We start from the raw sequence: 16,915 nt of genomic DNA on the forward strand, positions 1-16,915 counted from the left end.
TAAAGAGGACATTTAGGGCTTTTAAATGGTATCACATGTATGGGGGTGGGGTTTTAGGAACTTCCTCTTCCTCTTCAAAGAAAATGGTGGCCCTCACCAAAAGGACATTTTATGGAAAGAAAAACAGTAAGTGCTTAATCAAGTTAGTTGAGCATTTAACATTTAAAATGTTGTTGTTGTTTTTTCGATGAATCTCTTAAAAACACTTAAAATAATTTTCTGAAGTAATGTAACAATGTTTTACCATCATAGGAGAGTGTTAAACAATTGTCCTCCGCAGTGGACATTTGTAGTTATTACCTCCATTTTTTTCTCTTTTTTACTTATTTTTGATTCAGTTTTAAGTGTGCGGTGTCATGAAGTCCACTGTAATGGACACTTTATATTTTTTAAATAAAAACATTTTTTTTCAAAAAAAAAAGTTTTCAGTATGCTCATTGTCTTCCAAACTATTGGGGAAGTTAAGAAAAAAAAGAATTTGGAGATATTTTTTTTTCTTGGTAGTCAGGAGGATAGTTGATATTTAGCCTAATAACAAGCACAATTATTGTACTGTTCAGTCCCTGCACTGTTCACTTTTGCACCATCATTGCACACACCTTATGGTCAATGCATCACATACTAGACTTTTGTATTAACATTTCCCTCGGGATGAATAACGTATCTATCTATCCAGGGCCGGAGTGGGGCCACTTTTCAGCCCGGGAGTTTCTGGCCCAAGACCGGCCCACGTTTTCCATAGTGGTGGAAATTGGATAAATGAAGCAACATTTCAGCTCTTACTATCCTGTAGTTTTTATTAGTACCATGGTTCAACAAATGTGTAAAGGTTATATTAATTCACTTCAACTGAGAAGTTAACAAAAAATATTCCACTATTCCACAAGTTAACAAAAACAGAAAGAAAGAAAGACAGAAAGAAAGAAAGCCTTTGAAATGTAGCCTATCCCACGCTTCCACAAAGAGGCATATTGAACTAATGTTTAGGCTACATGTTTTTTGCATGGGTAGGCTATATTGTTGTTTGGTGATTTAGCCTACTCCTTTACTACACCCTCTTCTAAGCAAACAAGGCATATAGGTTCATCGTGTAGCATACATATTTGGCTCTTTCTTACATTAAATACAGTAACTTTAATTTATCCTCTCTACTTGTCCCTGTAGTCATGGCCTCCTCATCACTAATTTCGGGCTGATCATTTTCAGTGGTTGACTGGTTGATCTGCTGCTCATAGGCTACCATTTTTACCGCACACAGATCAAACTTCAGTTTTGTTATTAATATTTGCATACTGCAAAGTCTATGAATCGGATACAAAAGGCTAATATTTTAAGAAATGTAATATGTTGCTTGCAAATAGCTTGACAACGTTGCAAACGTCCAATATTAGCCCAATAACTGCTAGTAATCATTGCCTATAGGCTATCTCTCTTTACCAGTTGCCACTTTTGTCTGTAGGCCTAAACTAGAAGCTTGGCACATTTAGCAGCATTTACCTGGCCGTTTCAGTCCCTCCTGGCCTCTTTCTACCATCCATCCTTCCTGACGCTTATGGCTACTGTAGGGCCGGCCCGGCTATCCGTATCTGAGAAACTTTTTTGGAAAAGACGGGCTATATGGACCCAACCAACTCTTTTTGGGAGGGGAGAACTCCCTCACACGGTAGGCTACAACCCATGCAGAGGCAACGGTGCCATGCACAGAATGCGGAATGTGTAGCCTACTTTAAGAGAAGTTAGACTAACGTGACAAATGTCAACATTTTTTTCCTCGACCGGCCCAAAAGTGAAGCGGCCCACCGGGAATTCTCCCGATTCTCCCGATTACCCTTCCCGGACCTGTATCTATCTATCTATCTATCTCTCCTGACTCATGGTCCCTCTCAAATGGCTCTCTTCCTCTCTCACTGTATCCCTCCCTTTCTCACTTTCCCTATCCTCTTTCTTCTATCCCGCACACAACCCATTAATCTCTTATCCATCGCTCTGTGAACTCCCTCGGCGAGTAAGTTTGGAAAACTTTGGGCTGGGGCGAGGAAAGCATGCTCGGTCCTCCATTGAGCTGTTCTGCACTCATTAGCCCTCCATTACTGCCGATCGATCGCGACGGAGGGTCGCCTCTAATGCATGCCGGCGTTCATCTCTCCTGAGGGAGGGCCACGGATAATACCCTCTCAGCTGCCTATGAGGACGGTTGCCTCACAGAAAGCCAGTCGGCTGCCAGTAGCGCACAGCAGTTCGCCCCGCTTTGATGGCGAGCCTGCGCCCTGAGCTGTGGCTTAGATGCAGCCGAGTGTGCTGCTGCGGCGGTGCGGCCTCGAGTGCCGCTCCAGAATCAGGCTTGGCACTTAGGTTCAATGAGATGAAAGAGGGTCTATTACTTTGTAAGGTTGCTCTCAATTCTCAATGAACGAAGGTAGCACCAATAGTGGCTGCATCTCCATTGTTTCTCATATTTGGCTCTCAGTAAGTTTGTTTGTGTTTTGTATATTGATTTATTTCCATTGTCAACAAAACGGGTGTTAACAAAATGCCACAGTGGAGCATATTAAACAGCACTAACATTTGTCCATAGAATGTTATAGCCCGACCTGTCTTTGATTCACTTTTGAAGTGTGCTGTCGATGAAATGTTCAGAGGATATACATGTAGATGTAATAAACTTAGTATGAACTCTGGGACTTGCCTGTCAGTGCAGTTGAGTTCATGGAACAGATAAGTGTGGATTAATTTTAAGAACCACAGTGCCCCCTCGAGGAAGCCATGCTTTATGCTTTATGCTTTTATTTAACTAGCCTATGATGCTTTGTGGGCTTCATCAGAGTCAGTGGGACAACTCTGGCAATCGTGCAATTATGGTATGTTCAAGCAGTGTTATTTAGTGAACACATATTATACAATGATGTTAGACAATATTTATGTTTATTTAATTATCGCTTTGGACAAAGGCGTCTGCTAAATCCATAACCATAACCATAACCATTATAACTGAGTATGTTTAACTGGGTACAAATACGTATACATATGCTTTAAAAATCTGAAAATAAATAAATAACTTTAACAATACAAAGTGCCTGTAGTCTTCCTGGTTTCCTCACCTTTGATTTAACATAATTAATACTTAATGGCAAATAACTTGATAACATTCCTAATGCACCTTCTCAAAACATTTACCCAAATACAGTCACAATGAGAGATATACTCACATTATTCTATAATAATACACAAACAGCCATAGAAATAAATAATCATTAAAATCGTACACTGTGATGTACCGGGGTGATTCAATCATTTGCGATCCGCAAAGTGCTGTGATCAAAAAGAGCCTCCTTACATAGGTTTGACTCTAATAGTTTGGAAGCCCCGGACCACAACTGGCGTGTTGGACAGGGCGAGGCTGGCATGGAGCATCTTGATTCCTGCCATCTTAGGTCTGAAAGTGATCGTCTTCTGCATGGTTTCACCTGGATTGAGATGGACCCTGCAACATATAACATTTGCCATCATGAAAAAAGCATACAACATTACGTCCAAGTGCAAGCAATAGAATAAATGAGTATATTTTTAAGTTTGGCTTAAAAATGAGAATCTGTCCTTTGATTCTTCCCTCAATATCTCAACAGCATGCTGTCATATTGTACACATTTGATCCTATGCCAACATTACATGGAAGGAATGAAACGAATAAGGACCTGATCTTCCTGTCTACACATATCTCCATTTCCATCAGAGCTTCATCTCTGTGAATAGTTCCCATTCCAACTGTTTCCACTGTACTCACGTCAGACAATTACCGATGTTGCAACTCAGCAAAGTTTATATATTTTATGGCTTTTGCTTCAGGGGAATGGCAAACTTTAAAACAATTCTTTGTCCAAAACACAATGTGGACATTCCAGCCAGGATAAATAGCGAACAAGGAACTGCCCTACTTTCCACCCAACAAAGACATGCATTGATCTGTGCCACTCCTACATGGTACTGAATACAAGGCATATTATAACTATGTGATGATAACCTTGGGACAGTTCTGTTCTGTATATTTACTGAGGCACACCTCAGTTACATGGTGTGAAGTAGTGAATTCCTTCATGTTGATGTGAATTTCTCACCTGATGTTGATCTTGTTCTCCAGCAGGCCGCCACCGACTATGGTCAGCACCCCACCGATGGCCATTCTGAACGGGTTCTTGAACGTCAGCTGGGCCTGGTGCTCTTTCTTCAGCACCACTTTCTGGGAATTTGGAACCTGGCAAATGGGACATATGTTAAACTTCTACATTTTTAAATACATGCAATTTAATTATTTTCTGATTCTGTGACCATGTGTTTTTGGGGTCACAACTCTTTTTTTCTCGCAATGTTGACAATACATTGTTGTATTTTGCAAGGTGCTCTGGTGTTGAGTGTCCCCTGTGAGGCCACCGTACCTCTATGAGGATCTCAGGGTTGCCAATGTTGAACTCGTCATAGGCCAACACTCGTTCCTGACTCCCCATATCCTCAATCACCACAGCCAGATTGACCAGGTCCTCCCCAATGAGGACCTCGCATGTCTCATAGGGTATCTGGTGCGCTATCTGCAGAGCTGTTGATTGTAACAGAACAGTGTAAATATATATGCAAACAAAGTAGAATAATTAGATTCATATCCACAAAATACACTTATGCTACATGGAATGCGCACCAAACCACTTATTGCTGTTCATGCTGCCATTAATGGGCTGAGCTTCGACACACATATTTCTGTCTTTACAAAACAACATCCCCATTCAATCAAACACATGGCACACCTCTTGTATATGGGTGTGTCTGGGCGTAGCTAAACAACCAAACATGTCACATATGTTGCATAAGTAACTAAAGGCGCCGTTAGGACAGTTAGGTTTAGTCTTCGGAGTGAAAACCATTAGGAATGGGAGAGGGAATGTTGAGATAGGACAGCGAGCAGGACTGAGTGGCCCCTTACTTTGGAGAGGGCCGATCTGCATGACCCTGTGGTCCTCCCAGAAGGTGCCTCCTGGGAGGTTGCTGTATTCTTTGACCTGGGCGTTCACGTGCTGTCTCAGTCTTTTGGCTGTGTTTTCCAAGTTGGCCACCACGACCACGAAGCAGATGTCATCTCCCGCCGCTGGAACATGCTGGAACTTTAGGGACACTGCGAGACCTTGTCTGGGTCCTGGGACACAACCATGAGACAGGGGTTTAATGACGTCCTTTTTCTAGTATGTATACCTGTACAAAGTGGCAGTCAGTGGTGAATCAGAATAAAAAAATCAAACTTACTTCTGTTGAAGGCAGCAGGCTCTGGTACGAAAGCTAGAGGGGAGAAGCCACATGGTAAAATACACTGCAGCCAATGAGATTGTTATTGATATTGAGGAGACATCCCCCAATGTTTTCTATTCCAGGTTTATAATGTTTCGGTTCAATATAATAACTTACCAGCTGATCTTGACATTGTAGTGGGTCCATTGGCTGGAGCGTCCAAAGAGTATGGTACAGGGGCTGGGGAAACCAAAGAGTAAGGCCATTAATAAAGCTCTCAAGCAAACCATTCAGTCGACTCTTGATTGGGTAAGCTAACCGCAAAAAAATGGGTAACAAGCTTGGTGACAATAAACTATAAAGAACAAGAAAGTGTATGATAAACTACTGAGTTATGTACCACTCAAGTGATCATATATCACTACAGATTGCAATGAATACATATTCTGTCTGAATAAACTCATTTTCTTTGGCCAGCAATACATCATAAAGTCTTTAGTGTCTGAGCCACTTCTCTTTCACCTTTCCGAGCTTTGTAATCAGCTGTGATGTCCTGGGGTTGATTGGTACCAATAGCCTTAGTGTAGATGAGCGCTCCCACTCTCTCTGTGTCCACGTCCACCTGGAAGGACTTGTTGTCTGACACGATGAAGGTGTGCACCTCGGCATTCATCTCGGCGTAAACGAACGGGACGTCGTAGACCATGCTGAGCTCTTTGTCCTGCACCGCCTTCACTGATGCTGGGCCGCAGCAAAATATACCTGTGACACACAACCAAATCAATTTAGGTAAAGACGGGCAGATGTGTTCTTTTACATATTTCATCCTCACAAGAATGACTGAGCTGTTCACAGGTGAGTAATGAAAAGAAAACATTTAAGATGAAGGATTAATTCCAAGATAAATAGAAAAGGTTTATGGAATAATCTAGCTGCAAATCTATCTAAAAGGCAGATCATTACATTTTACATTACATTTTAGCAGACACTTCTTGACCAAAGTGACTTACATATGTCAGCTATATTACAAGGGATCACATTGTCCCCGGAGCAACTTGGGGTTAAGTGCCTTGCTCAAGGGCACAACGGTGGAAGCCGGAAATTGAACCGACAACTTTCAGGCTACTGCACGATAGCCCAGCTCCTTAACCACTACACTACCACCGCCCCAATATAAAACCATCTATCAAATAATTGATCAAACCAAAGACAATATGTGGGACAATATGGATTTGTTTAGATCTGTCAAATATAAGTAGGCTTCGCCAGGAACAAATGACCACAAGTATCAAAGGTCCAAACAGGGCCAGTCATGCAGAACTCATGGCATCCAATGGATAAACACAACTAAGCTTGACCTCTGACCTGAACTCCTCTCCTGAGGGGTGGGATCTAGCACCTGCCATCCATCAAACGCCATTCCCAGATCCTTACGTCTCATCCAGCCTTCCACCCACACGTGGAAATTCCTGATATGGGATGAAGACAAGATGGCGTTTTGAACAAAAGGAATACTGGTGTGGCATGGTGTGTAAGAGCGCGCACTGTGGTTGAGGAGAACTCACCAGATGCTGTCGTTGCTGCGAGGCAGCTTCTCCCCCATGACGGAGTAATACTCCTCAATCACCAGGTTAGCGTTGGTGTCGTGGGCCGAGTTGAAGTTGGTGATTACGCGACAAGGAATCCCCAACACCCTCATAACTGTAAGCAAAAACCAACCGTTCATATTCCAAACTCATAACAATGTAGTTACAGTATATCTACGCAGGAAATTGTATTGTATGTTAGTTTTTTTCACATAGCAGGATATTAACATAATTCTTCTCATGTGGATACAAAGATCATCATGGAGGAACAGGCCATGTCTTACCAGTACACATGACTCCAGCAAAGACCCAGCACTGGCCATATTTAACCGGACTACAGTTTGACGCAGCCCACTGCTTCAGAATGTCCCCACTCCCTGTCCACTTGGTTGGGTGGACACCATCACTGTAGCTCCCTGACCATCTGCCCATCAGGACTCCCTGGTCATCCTGGGAATTAATCTGAAAACATAGAAGGTAAATGCAATTAAGAATGGAATGCTATCAAGAATACTTTATGAATGCAGAAGTTTTTACTTGTTTTAAAAAAAAAAAACAATTAAGAATGTTTTATGGAAACTGTAGACAGTGGAGAAGTGGAGACAGGATTTGAATGGGTGAGAGAGATGGGAGAGTGGAATTGGGAAATGTCTTTGGGTCCGAATCAAATCCAGGTCCCCATGGACACTCAGATCCGTGATGTGTTAGCAGCATTCGATTGGAGTAGCAGTGCTATGAGATGGAGGTAAGACACAGATGGCACGCTCACCATGGCAGACACCACTCGGCCGATGTAGACCGGGTCACCGCGGCTCAGGTAATCAGCCTTCCAGTCCTTTTGGTGCTGAGGGCTTACTTCAAGAAGCTTCATGCAGATTTGTAAGATGTCTGCCTCGTACTAAAACACAGACAGACAAACGCACATGATCAGAGTGTGACTTGAACTGATGAAATGGCAATCAGGGAGGTGAGTATTTGATTCAGAGTATACATGGGACTTGACAGAACAATGCAGCTCAAACGTCAACGATAGAAAAGAAACTCAAAATCTCAATGATGCGTGATGAATAATGCACAATGCAAGACAGAGGGGAATGTCTCACCTGGTCAAAAGACCATGGTCTGGCCGCATTGTTGCTGGGCGTGCCCATATACAACAAACCAAAGTCATTCTGGACATATTCCTCTCTCTGTCTCTCCAAGGGCATATACACAGAATCCTCTGTAAAAGACACAACATAGGTTACATTAACTTGTCGAACCTTTAAACACTGGTGACTGGGGCAATTGCAAAACCTCCAGATGTTAGGCACTTTTCTTTACCAGTCACATTCATTTTAAACCATCTATACCACCAAACAAAAGGGAAAACCATATCCACATGACAATTACTACAACATGTAACATTTGTCTTTACTGTGCAAAAAACCCTCTAAGTATATTAAGCACAGTTAACCACTAATATCCAGCGGTTTCCGAGCTCACCTTTGAGCCATGGGTTGCAGAGCAGGGTGAACGAGCCCACCTTGTAGACCCTGTGATAGTACGGGGAGAGCATGTGCAGCTGGAGCTGGTATATGCCCACGGGGGCGGAGGCAGGGGTGCACAGGTACACGGACATGTTCTGAGGGTCGGATGCCAAGCTATCAGCCTGGAAGTAGGCAGCCCAGTCAGGGCGCGCTAACTGCTTGGAGAACGCGACAGGGATCTGGACATACAGGTTGCCTGAGGAGGGAGAGACAGGTAATAAGGTGCTGTATACTCAGACACACACACAGAGAGAGAGAGAGAGAGAGAGAGAGAGAGAGAGAGAGAGAGAGAGAGAGAGAGAGAGAGAGAGAGAGAGAGAGAGAGAGAGAGAGAGAGAGAGAGAGAGAGAGAGACTGACATAGCATGACAGAGCAGTAGCACACCTAATAGAATTTTAAAGAAGAGTCTGTGTTTGGCTGGGTCGTAGCCTCCGCCCCCCAGCTTCAGACTGACTTTGAAGGGCTGTCCCCTTCTCACCACCAGGGACTCTCCATCCAGACCCTCCGTTCTGTGGCTCTCCAGGTTCTCCTCCTTGTCCCAGTTAACATACTGAATCGTCAAATCTGCACAAGGAGAAAAAGGAAAACATGCAAATTAGGTTTCCACTCCAGCAAGAGTTTTCATGTTTCAGTGATATTTAACAATACAAGAACAAGGACAAATGAGGTGAAAATAAACGACTGGACTAAATTAAAGCATGAGACGGAAACCAACGAGGCACTTATGTGCTAAAGCCCTAATTTCTGTGGTTCTGTGGTGTAGAACAAATCCTAATCTCCCGTACAAAACCCCAAACCACCTACCTTCCATCAGATCTCTTTGTGCTGTGTGAGCAGGTTGCTGTTTGTGGTGGTGTTGCTGCCACTGTCCTGTATTTAGGCACTTTCTATCGGCCACACCCTGACAGGAGGGGTTCACACATGGTGTGGAAGGAGGGGACGAAATGTTGACATTCTTGTTTCAGTGACATTGCCATCTATACACCATCCAGGTCTGGCCGATTTCGCAATTAGGTGAGGCACAAGAGAACGTAGTTGAAGTCATGCAAGTCAGGATGTCATAGTAACCGCAGGATGGAAATGGGCCAAAAAATAAACATCTGTGGGAATGTGGATTGAAAGGCACACACATCCAAGTACTAAAAGCTTAGGGTGCTGGATCAAAGCAAAAGCCATAGCAATAACAATAAAGTCTGTACACAAAACTTAGCTCCCAAGAAATATTTTATTGAATGGTGTTCGGGCCATGTCTTTCCTCAGACATAAACCAGATATAAAAAAACACAGAGTACAAATGTACCTTTCAGATGGTCACCTGACTAGATATATGATTGGAAGCATTAATAAGACAATTAGTGAAAAACACAGCGTTGTGTTGTCAAATTAATACACCTCCCACCCCAGTGACTATACATACCACAACAACTATAGACAGAGAGACATACATAAATCCAAATAAACAAACAAATATATAAAAATATATCTCTGTTCCCAATATATTTAATAATCCACCCTCTCAACAGGCCCAATCCACCAGGTGCACACAACCCTCCCACCATACAATATCAGCATATTGTATCATATGCATGTATGTCTGTATGTATGCATGTATGTATGTATATACAGTTAAGAACAAAATTATTCATACACCTGGCAAATACTGATTTAATGTTGATTTTCTCTTGAGCAATATGTTGTATGCCAAAAGGTTGTAAGACAATGTGGAGGAAACATGGAATAAAAAAAATAAGCGTTTTTTATCTTTTTTACATGTTTTATGAAATATGGCATGTCCAAAATTATTCATAGCCTTTCTAAATAATCAATGGAAACATCTTTATTTGCCATCAAAGCTCTCAAAATGGTTAATATAATACCTACAAAGCCTCTATATGTCTCCACAGTGATTGTAGACCACATCTTTTTAGCAGCAATCCGGGTTTTGAGGCAGGAACAATTACTTGCCATCATTCTGGCCTTGTGCTCACTTTTTTGACGGATTGAGGTCTGGACTTTGGCTGGGCCACTCTAAAATGTTGACATTGTTCTCTGTTAAGCATTTATTGCCTTGTTTGGCTGTATGTTTTGGATCATTGTATCCAATCATGGTCCAATGATGCATTGATAAAGAGAAAATCAACATTAAATCAATATTTGCCAGGGGTATGAATTTTCTGTATATACCACACACATATACACACACACATATATATATATATATATATATATATATATATATATATATATATTATATATATATATATATATATATATATATATATATATGTGTGTGTGTGTGTGTGTGTGTGTGTGTGTGTGTGTGTGTGTATATTTATATTAAATTAAATGAAAGTATTTTTTTTTGTTGTTGCTTTTTTTTGCGTAATTTTGTTGGTTTTAGCTCTGAGGCAAACCCTTCCTTTCAAGGCACTCCTTGAGCACATCTAGTAAAAGGCCTATACTGCATAGGTAAGGGCAAGATGAAACATGTTAGATGAAAAATCCTATAAACTCAAGATTAAATGCAATACATAAAGGGGAGAGGTTCGGTGTGTGTGTGTGTGTGTGTGTTGGGAGTGTTTGCCCTGGAGTTTCACTGATGTAAGTCAACACCTTCTAATTCACTTGCCTAAGACATGCCTTACTAAGTATAAATTCACAGGAAATATGCTGCGCCTAAGCGGTCGAGGTTGGCTGAGCCTCAGGCGCCTTGAGTCACTCCAACACCTTTACACTCTCCCACTGACACAGTAGCAGCCTGCATCCGCCATATGGGAAAAGTGACAGATATAAGTAAACCTCACCCCTAAGGTGTGGTTGTGCTTGTAGGCTACCACCTGCCACAGCACTACCCTGGAAAATCCGGAGTTCTCGCAAGAGCACAATTTAAATTGTCTCTGCGAGACACACTGGCAATGAGTAATGATGCACGTTACTTTTGCCACTTGTATCGCGGGGAGCCAATCACATCGGTGTATCTAATATAGGTGGGCCAAAGGCGAGCTAAACAGATAACAGTCGAAGTCCGGAATCAGTCAGTCAACGTTGGTCATATAGTCTTATCAATAATGTAATGGCCCATTGAGTTGGTGGCCAGACCCTTAATCTTTCTAGATTACCAGGGTCTGGAATTTCCAGGCTACCACAGCACCACTTTGGGAAACCAACTGAAAAGGGGGCACCATTCAGTGGTGGGGCCGATGGTGGAGGAAGTCCAAACTACACAGCCGTCCAACAGCAACCAGTAACCTCCTTTTTTTCATTACCTCTGCACTACAGCTGGATCATTGTCAAATGTTATGTTTACATAAGCAGACTATATATGTTAATGGTGACCTCTTTCTCCCCCCAAATATCTACATGTAGCTACGCTTAGAGGCCTCTACAGATAGGATCCGTCAATGGCACCGCTGCACTCTGAAACTCATTATTTTCAATGGCTTTTGCTTTTTGCATTTTCCGCTCAAAATTCAACCATGTTGACCCATGATGAACTATGACTGGGGCACGCTGTGAATCAGAGCCATTTTGCATTGAGCCCAGTGGCAAGCAAAAAACAAATCATTGGGCCCTTCGCTCAACACAATGCAACCCAGCCGTGAGCACAGTGCATGTGGCATCTTCTCTGTAAGCCTCATAAGTGAGTATATAGAATGCTAGATTATATAGGGATTAAGATATTTTTTCTGTGCTTCACAAATGCCATCAGACCCATTTTCATCACACATCGCTATGCACACACCTATCACCTTCCTAGAAACATCTTTTGACCATGGAAAAAAAGAATACCAGGCATATTGTCTCATTGCAGTCGGCCGTTAACGGTTTATGGAGGAGTTCCACCACACCTTTAAATGATTAATTAAGCAATATGACACGACAGGGAGTGGCATTGATAAAGGATATCGCCACGGCTGTATTTTAGCCGTAGGTATAAGGCCGAAGAGTTTTAAGATACATTTATTTGATTTGTGTTCGTTCATCCTTCTGGCCTCAAAAACAGCTCTAATCTTAGCCTTACCGTTTCCCGTTGCCAATCAACAAGTCTAGTGACAGGCTACAGTATGTGCTTATACACACAGTGGCTAACTTGTAAAGCCTACTTACTTGTCTACATTAGACATTGTCTATGTCTCATATTAAATTGAACATTCATCTACTCTTTATTTACTCTTTCGTACACTTTCTAACTCAAATGTGACGTTATGATAACGCTGCTCTCTCGCTTTAAATTAACGGAATTGTTATAATAATTCAATGCAATAATGCGGAGTGAAGAGACAAAATGACAGTGAATATTTTGAGAATTGTGCACTGGTGTTATTTAATTATGCAACTCATTCATGTATATATTACATATTTACAAAATGATCAGATAGACAGTGTTTAAATACAAATCAAGTTAACATCATTTAAGTTAACATTTACTAGTAATTGCTCCTAAAACTAAATCAAAGCCACATTAAGGCAAGATCGTATGGACCCTAGAGTAGTTACTCCTGTCATTTCAAATATGGGCAAGGATGGTTCAGGGGAATACTCTTAGTGTTAAATTGTTTCCTTTAAGAAAAACAGACCTCTGCATACCTGTTTGCTAATAAGATATTTGAATGGCGCATGAAGTCTGAAAGAAATAATGGAGCACACCAGCCACTGACCATGGAAATGTAATCAGTGTATAACAGCCCCCGAGCCCTTCATAAGGTTAGCAACTGACTCAAATAATACTGCACTTCTGGAGACATCATTCAATAGAGGAATGACTGGTTCAATCAAAATCACTTAGGAGGCATACAAGGTCAGAGTGTGATTGAGAAATTAAAGCTAAATAATGAGTGTAATCACTTTTCACACTTCACACCATATTACAATGGAAAGATAAAGGAAAACTTATTATTGTTATTACTATCCTATACCCATCATCAGATTAGGCCTACATCTGAAACGTATTTTCTCTAAAAGCTTATATCATTGGAACATACAAGATAAATGCTACTTTCCTATTTAAAACTTCTGATTTCAAACTGTAAACTGACAATGCTCATAAGTCATGACCTGATCCTTCATTCCTCTCAACTGCACTTGGGTTTATGATGGTGTAGCCTACATCAAATGCAGATTGATTCAGTGGAGTGCACACTAATCAAACAATATTAAATCACTTCCTGGGAAAAGATAGCTCTTTACAGTCACCCGTATTGGCACAAGTTAGCAAGTTTGTGAAGAGCCTGATACTTACTTGGCCTTGCATGACTTTAAATGTATCCAAGCATGGCAGTTCTGAAAAAAAAAAAAAACAAGAACAGGTGCCAATTACTGGCAAGTGATTTGTGTTTTTTTTTCCAGTGGCCCAGTGCAAAGACGAGGTCTCACTTAGCCGCTGTAGCCTTGGGTTTGTTATAGACAAGAAAGTCTGAGATATCGTGCCACACGTTGCTGTCATGATAGAGGTAGTTCATGGAGGACTGGAGAGATGGCTGCAGGGTGTGGGGATAATACTCAAATAACCACAAGACGATTCCCCACACCAGGGTGGCAAACATGGGGAAAGGGTCTCTCTTTGGCTGAGGGATGTAGCCTTTCTCCACAGCAAGACGAGAAAGAGCAAATAGGATCCTGGATAGTAAGTACATGTTTATCTGCAAAGGGGAAAGATGCAAAGGGAAGAAATGGAAAGGAGAGAATGAAGAAGAATAAAAATTATAGCATGCTATTCTGCGCGTTTGTTTTCAACTGTAAAAAAGAACACCAGGAATATTGTCTCATTGCAGTTGGCCGTTAACGGTTTATGGAGGAGTTCCATCACACCTCTAAATGATTAATTAAGCAATATGACACGATAGGGAGTGGCATTGATAAAGGATATCGCCACGGCTGTAATTTAGCCGTAGGTATAAGGCCGAAGAGTTTTAAGATACATTTATTTTGATTTGTTGACGTAAGTTAACTAAGAGTAAGTGGTAAACAAAGGTAAGTTAACAAAGGTAAGTTGCCGTTTTTTTCAATCGCTAACAAGCGCGAACCCATACTTCAGATACTTTTTCTAAACTCTTAACACAGACTAACACCTACAAAACACAACTGGCCAAATGGATAATTTTCTTTTCAAAAACACATTTTGTTAAATATATTACGAACACATCTTTCTCTGCACACACTAACTTTACCAAAACACTGGAAATCTGACTCAAAATGAAATTATTCTGTCAAAGAATAACACTTGTTTTCACTTCACAAGGTACATGCAGTCAATCAAAGTACACCAGGTTTAAAAATATTGTTGACAAAAACTGCATATTATGTTTCAGTTTTACAGGTATTTGCATTTGTTGGGAACTGTATGTCCACATGTTAAGTTCACATTCAAAAGCGTTCCAGAAAAAAGCAAATCAGTTTTTTCCCCCTTTACTGTTTACTACAGGAGGTACAGTAGAAACACTGTTTACAGTATGATAGAACAGAAAAAGTTTTACTGTATTGCTTACAGTGAACAAAACATCCATGAAACACACAATAGCATTCTGAACAAAACAACAACAGAAAAAAGCCCAGATAAAAAGGGGGGAGCTAAAAAAAAGCACAAAATTACTGTATCTAATCTCTATCTAATCTCGCCGATCTTCAGGGTTAGGCCACATGTTTTCATCAACATCGCATTGATTACATGGTCAATGATAGTGGCACGAATTTCATTAATGAAAAACTGTTCTTGCAGCCTTTGGAATGCCACCACCATGCATTCTTACACCTCTACCTTGCCATCTCCTTGGGCCTACTCTTCTCCCTGGCCCTGCTCCTCTCACTGCTCCTGCACCTCTCACTGCATCTCTCACTGCTCCTGCTCCTCTCACTGCATCTCACACTGCTCCTGCACCTCTCACTGTATCTCTCACTGGGCCTGTTCTTCTCCCTGGGCAGTGTTTGTCTTTTTCTGTTTCTAAAATCATTATATATCACTCCTCAAAGTCCTCCTTTTACTGTATAAGTGTCAATGTAATAGAAAAAAATAACCCCTACCACTGAGTCTAAGCCAGACTGGAATCAGCTGTGGTTGGCCCAATTTACCCAACATAAATTAGTTGTGTGGCAATTATTCAATTGTTTGTTTATTATCAGCTGAGTTTTTATACTGTATTTAAGGTTTGGAATATTGTTTTTGCTATTGTGGGATGTTGTGTGCTAACATTCGTAAATACTGCAAAAACAATCCATAATTGTGTTGGGAGGTAAAGCTTGTTAAGAAAATGTAAGCATTGTGGAAATGTGTTCACTGACTGCATATCGTGTGAAAACGACATGAAATGTGTGAATGGTATGGCCACAAAAGACTGATGCTGTGCTATTTGTATTTAGTTTTGAAAATGTGACAACTGGTTGGACAAACGCTTGTTAGCGACTGAAAAAAACTGTAACTAAGAGTAAGTGGTAAACCTCCTACAAGAGCCCTATGGCATTGTTTTGTTAGGAGAATGAAGCCATCCAGCTCTTCTATTAGGAGGTTTACCACTTACTCTGAGTTAACTTACCCAGGTTTGTCACTATACCACGTAGCACAACCTGCTAGTCTTTCCTGGGAGGTTGAAGCTACCCTAAACTAGGACAACACATTAACTGCTTACCTGGCTGTTGATGTTGTTATTGTCCCCAAACACTAGCCACCCCCCAAGGCACGCTGCAAGGAAAGACTGGGACTGGAGGCTTTTCCCCTGAATCTTCACTTGAAGAGCTTGCAGCCCTTTGTAAATGAAGACGAAGTAAGCGAGATTCCGTGAGTGAGTGTATGTAGCTTTTACGATGGCTTTCAGCTTGTCTTTCAAGCTGAAATTATGACAAGGGAAGAACAGCAAAGTACAGACAGCCATTAATATTGTGATAGGTTTGGTCTTTAAGAGGGTAAGATAGAATATAGAGTGCAGAGTTAATATTACCTCCCGCTTCTGAACAAAAATGTCATGACAAGCGCATGGGGGGCACGGATTTTCGCTCCATATCTGCAAGTCGACAGAAACAGGTTAACCTAAGAAATGTGGTTCGGCATATCCATGATGAGTAGGCTAACATTACTCCCACTCCCAAAAACTCCCACAAGTTTTTGTATCATATTTTGTGTAACGGCAAATGCTAGAATATGAAGGATACCAGCAGCAGCTAAATTGGTATTTCGTCAACAAAGATACTTTTCAAGATTGGCAACAGTAGAGATAATGTAGCTTACAACCAAGTGACTAACTAGCATCTTTTAACACTGTAACTATTCAGCTAGCTAGGAGGTGTCACAACAATCTGGGCAACATTGCAAAAGTGCCCACACATTTCAACCAGTGTTTCACTTACACTGCTCCATTCCTGAAACCTTTCACCACCGCTAACGCAGCTTTATACTTCTCTTGCTGAAGTATGCTATTCACTGTGTACAACAGTGTTTTCAGGAGCTCTGACCCAGCCATGTTAAATTGAGGGGTACTGAATGAATGTGACACCCGATTGTACTGTATTATGTATTGTCGTTTAGAAACAATGCCCAGAGAAAGT

At 41.3% G+C, this 16,915-nt stretch overlaps 2 protein-coding genes across 2 annotated transcripts; both read right to left on the bottom strand.

Moving 5' to 3' along the window:
- Window positions 1-2,905: 2,905 nt before the first annotated feature.
- On the bottom strand, window positions 2,906-9,266 carry tgm5l (transglutaminase 5, like). Its single transcript, XM_076267693.1, has 15 exons — window positions 9,188-9,266; window positions 8,768-8,947; window positions 8,340-8,579; window positions 7,958-8,076; window positions 7,624-7,752; window positions 7,139-7,316; window positions 6,834-6,969; window positions 6,634-6,737; window positions 5,791-6,030; window positions 5,446-5,508; window positions 5,287-5,319; window positions 4,970-5,179; window positions 4,431-4,588; window positions 4,113-4,249; window positions 2,906-3,481 (listed from the first exon to the last, which is right to left on the bottom strand). Exons 1-15 carry the CDS (start codon window positions 9,192-9,194, stop codon window positions 3,331-3,333), a joined length of 2,085 nt encoding a protein of 694 aa, XP_076123808.1. The 5' UTR covers window positions 9,195-9,266; the 3' UTR covers window positions 2,906-3,330.
- Window positions 9,267-12,688: 3,422 nt separating this feature from the next.
- pxmp4 (peroxisomal membrane protein 4) lies at window positions 12,689-16,874 on the bottom strand. Its single transcript, XM_076268309.1, has 4 exons — window positions 16,718-16,874; window positions 16,312-16,374; window positions 16,003-16,201; window positions 12,689-14,022 (listed from the first exon to the last, which is right to left on the bottom strand). The coding sequence occupies exons 1-4, from the start codon at window positions 16,828-16,830 to the stop codon at window positions 13,753-13,755; spliced, it is 645 nt and encodes a 214-aa protein (XP_076124424.1). The 5' UTR covers window positions 16,831-16,874; the 3' UTR covers window positions 12,689-13,752.
- Window positions 16,875-16,915: the final 41 nt, after the last annotated feature.

The sequence above is a fragment of the Alosa pseudoharengus genome, unplaced genomic scaffold, assembly GCF_046254945.1.
Source record: "Alosa pseudoharengus isolate Yale_2024_CS ecotype anadromous, Long Island Sound unplaced genomic scaffold, YU_APseudo_1.1 YU_APseudo_1.1_scf_5, whole genome shotgun sequence".
Lineage (NCBI taxonomy): Eukaryota > Metazoa > Chordata > Actinopteri > Clupeiformes > Clupeidae > Alosa > Alosa pseudoharengus.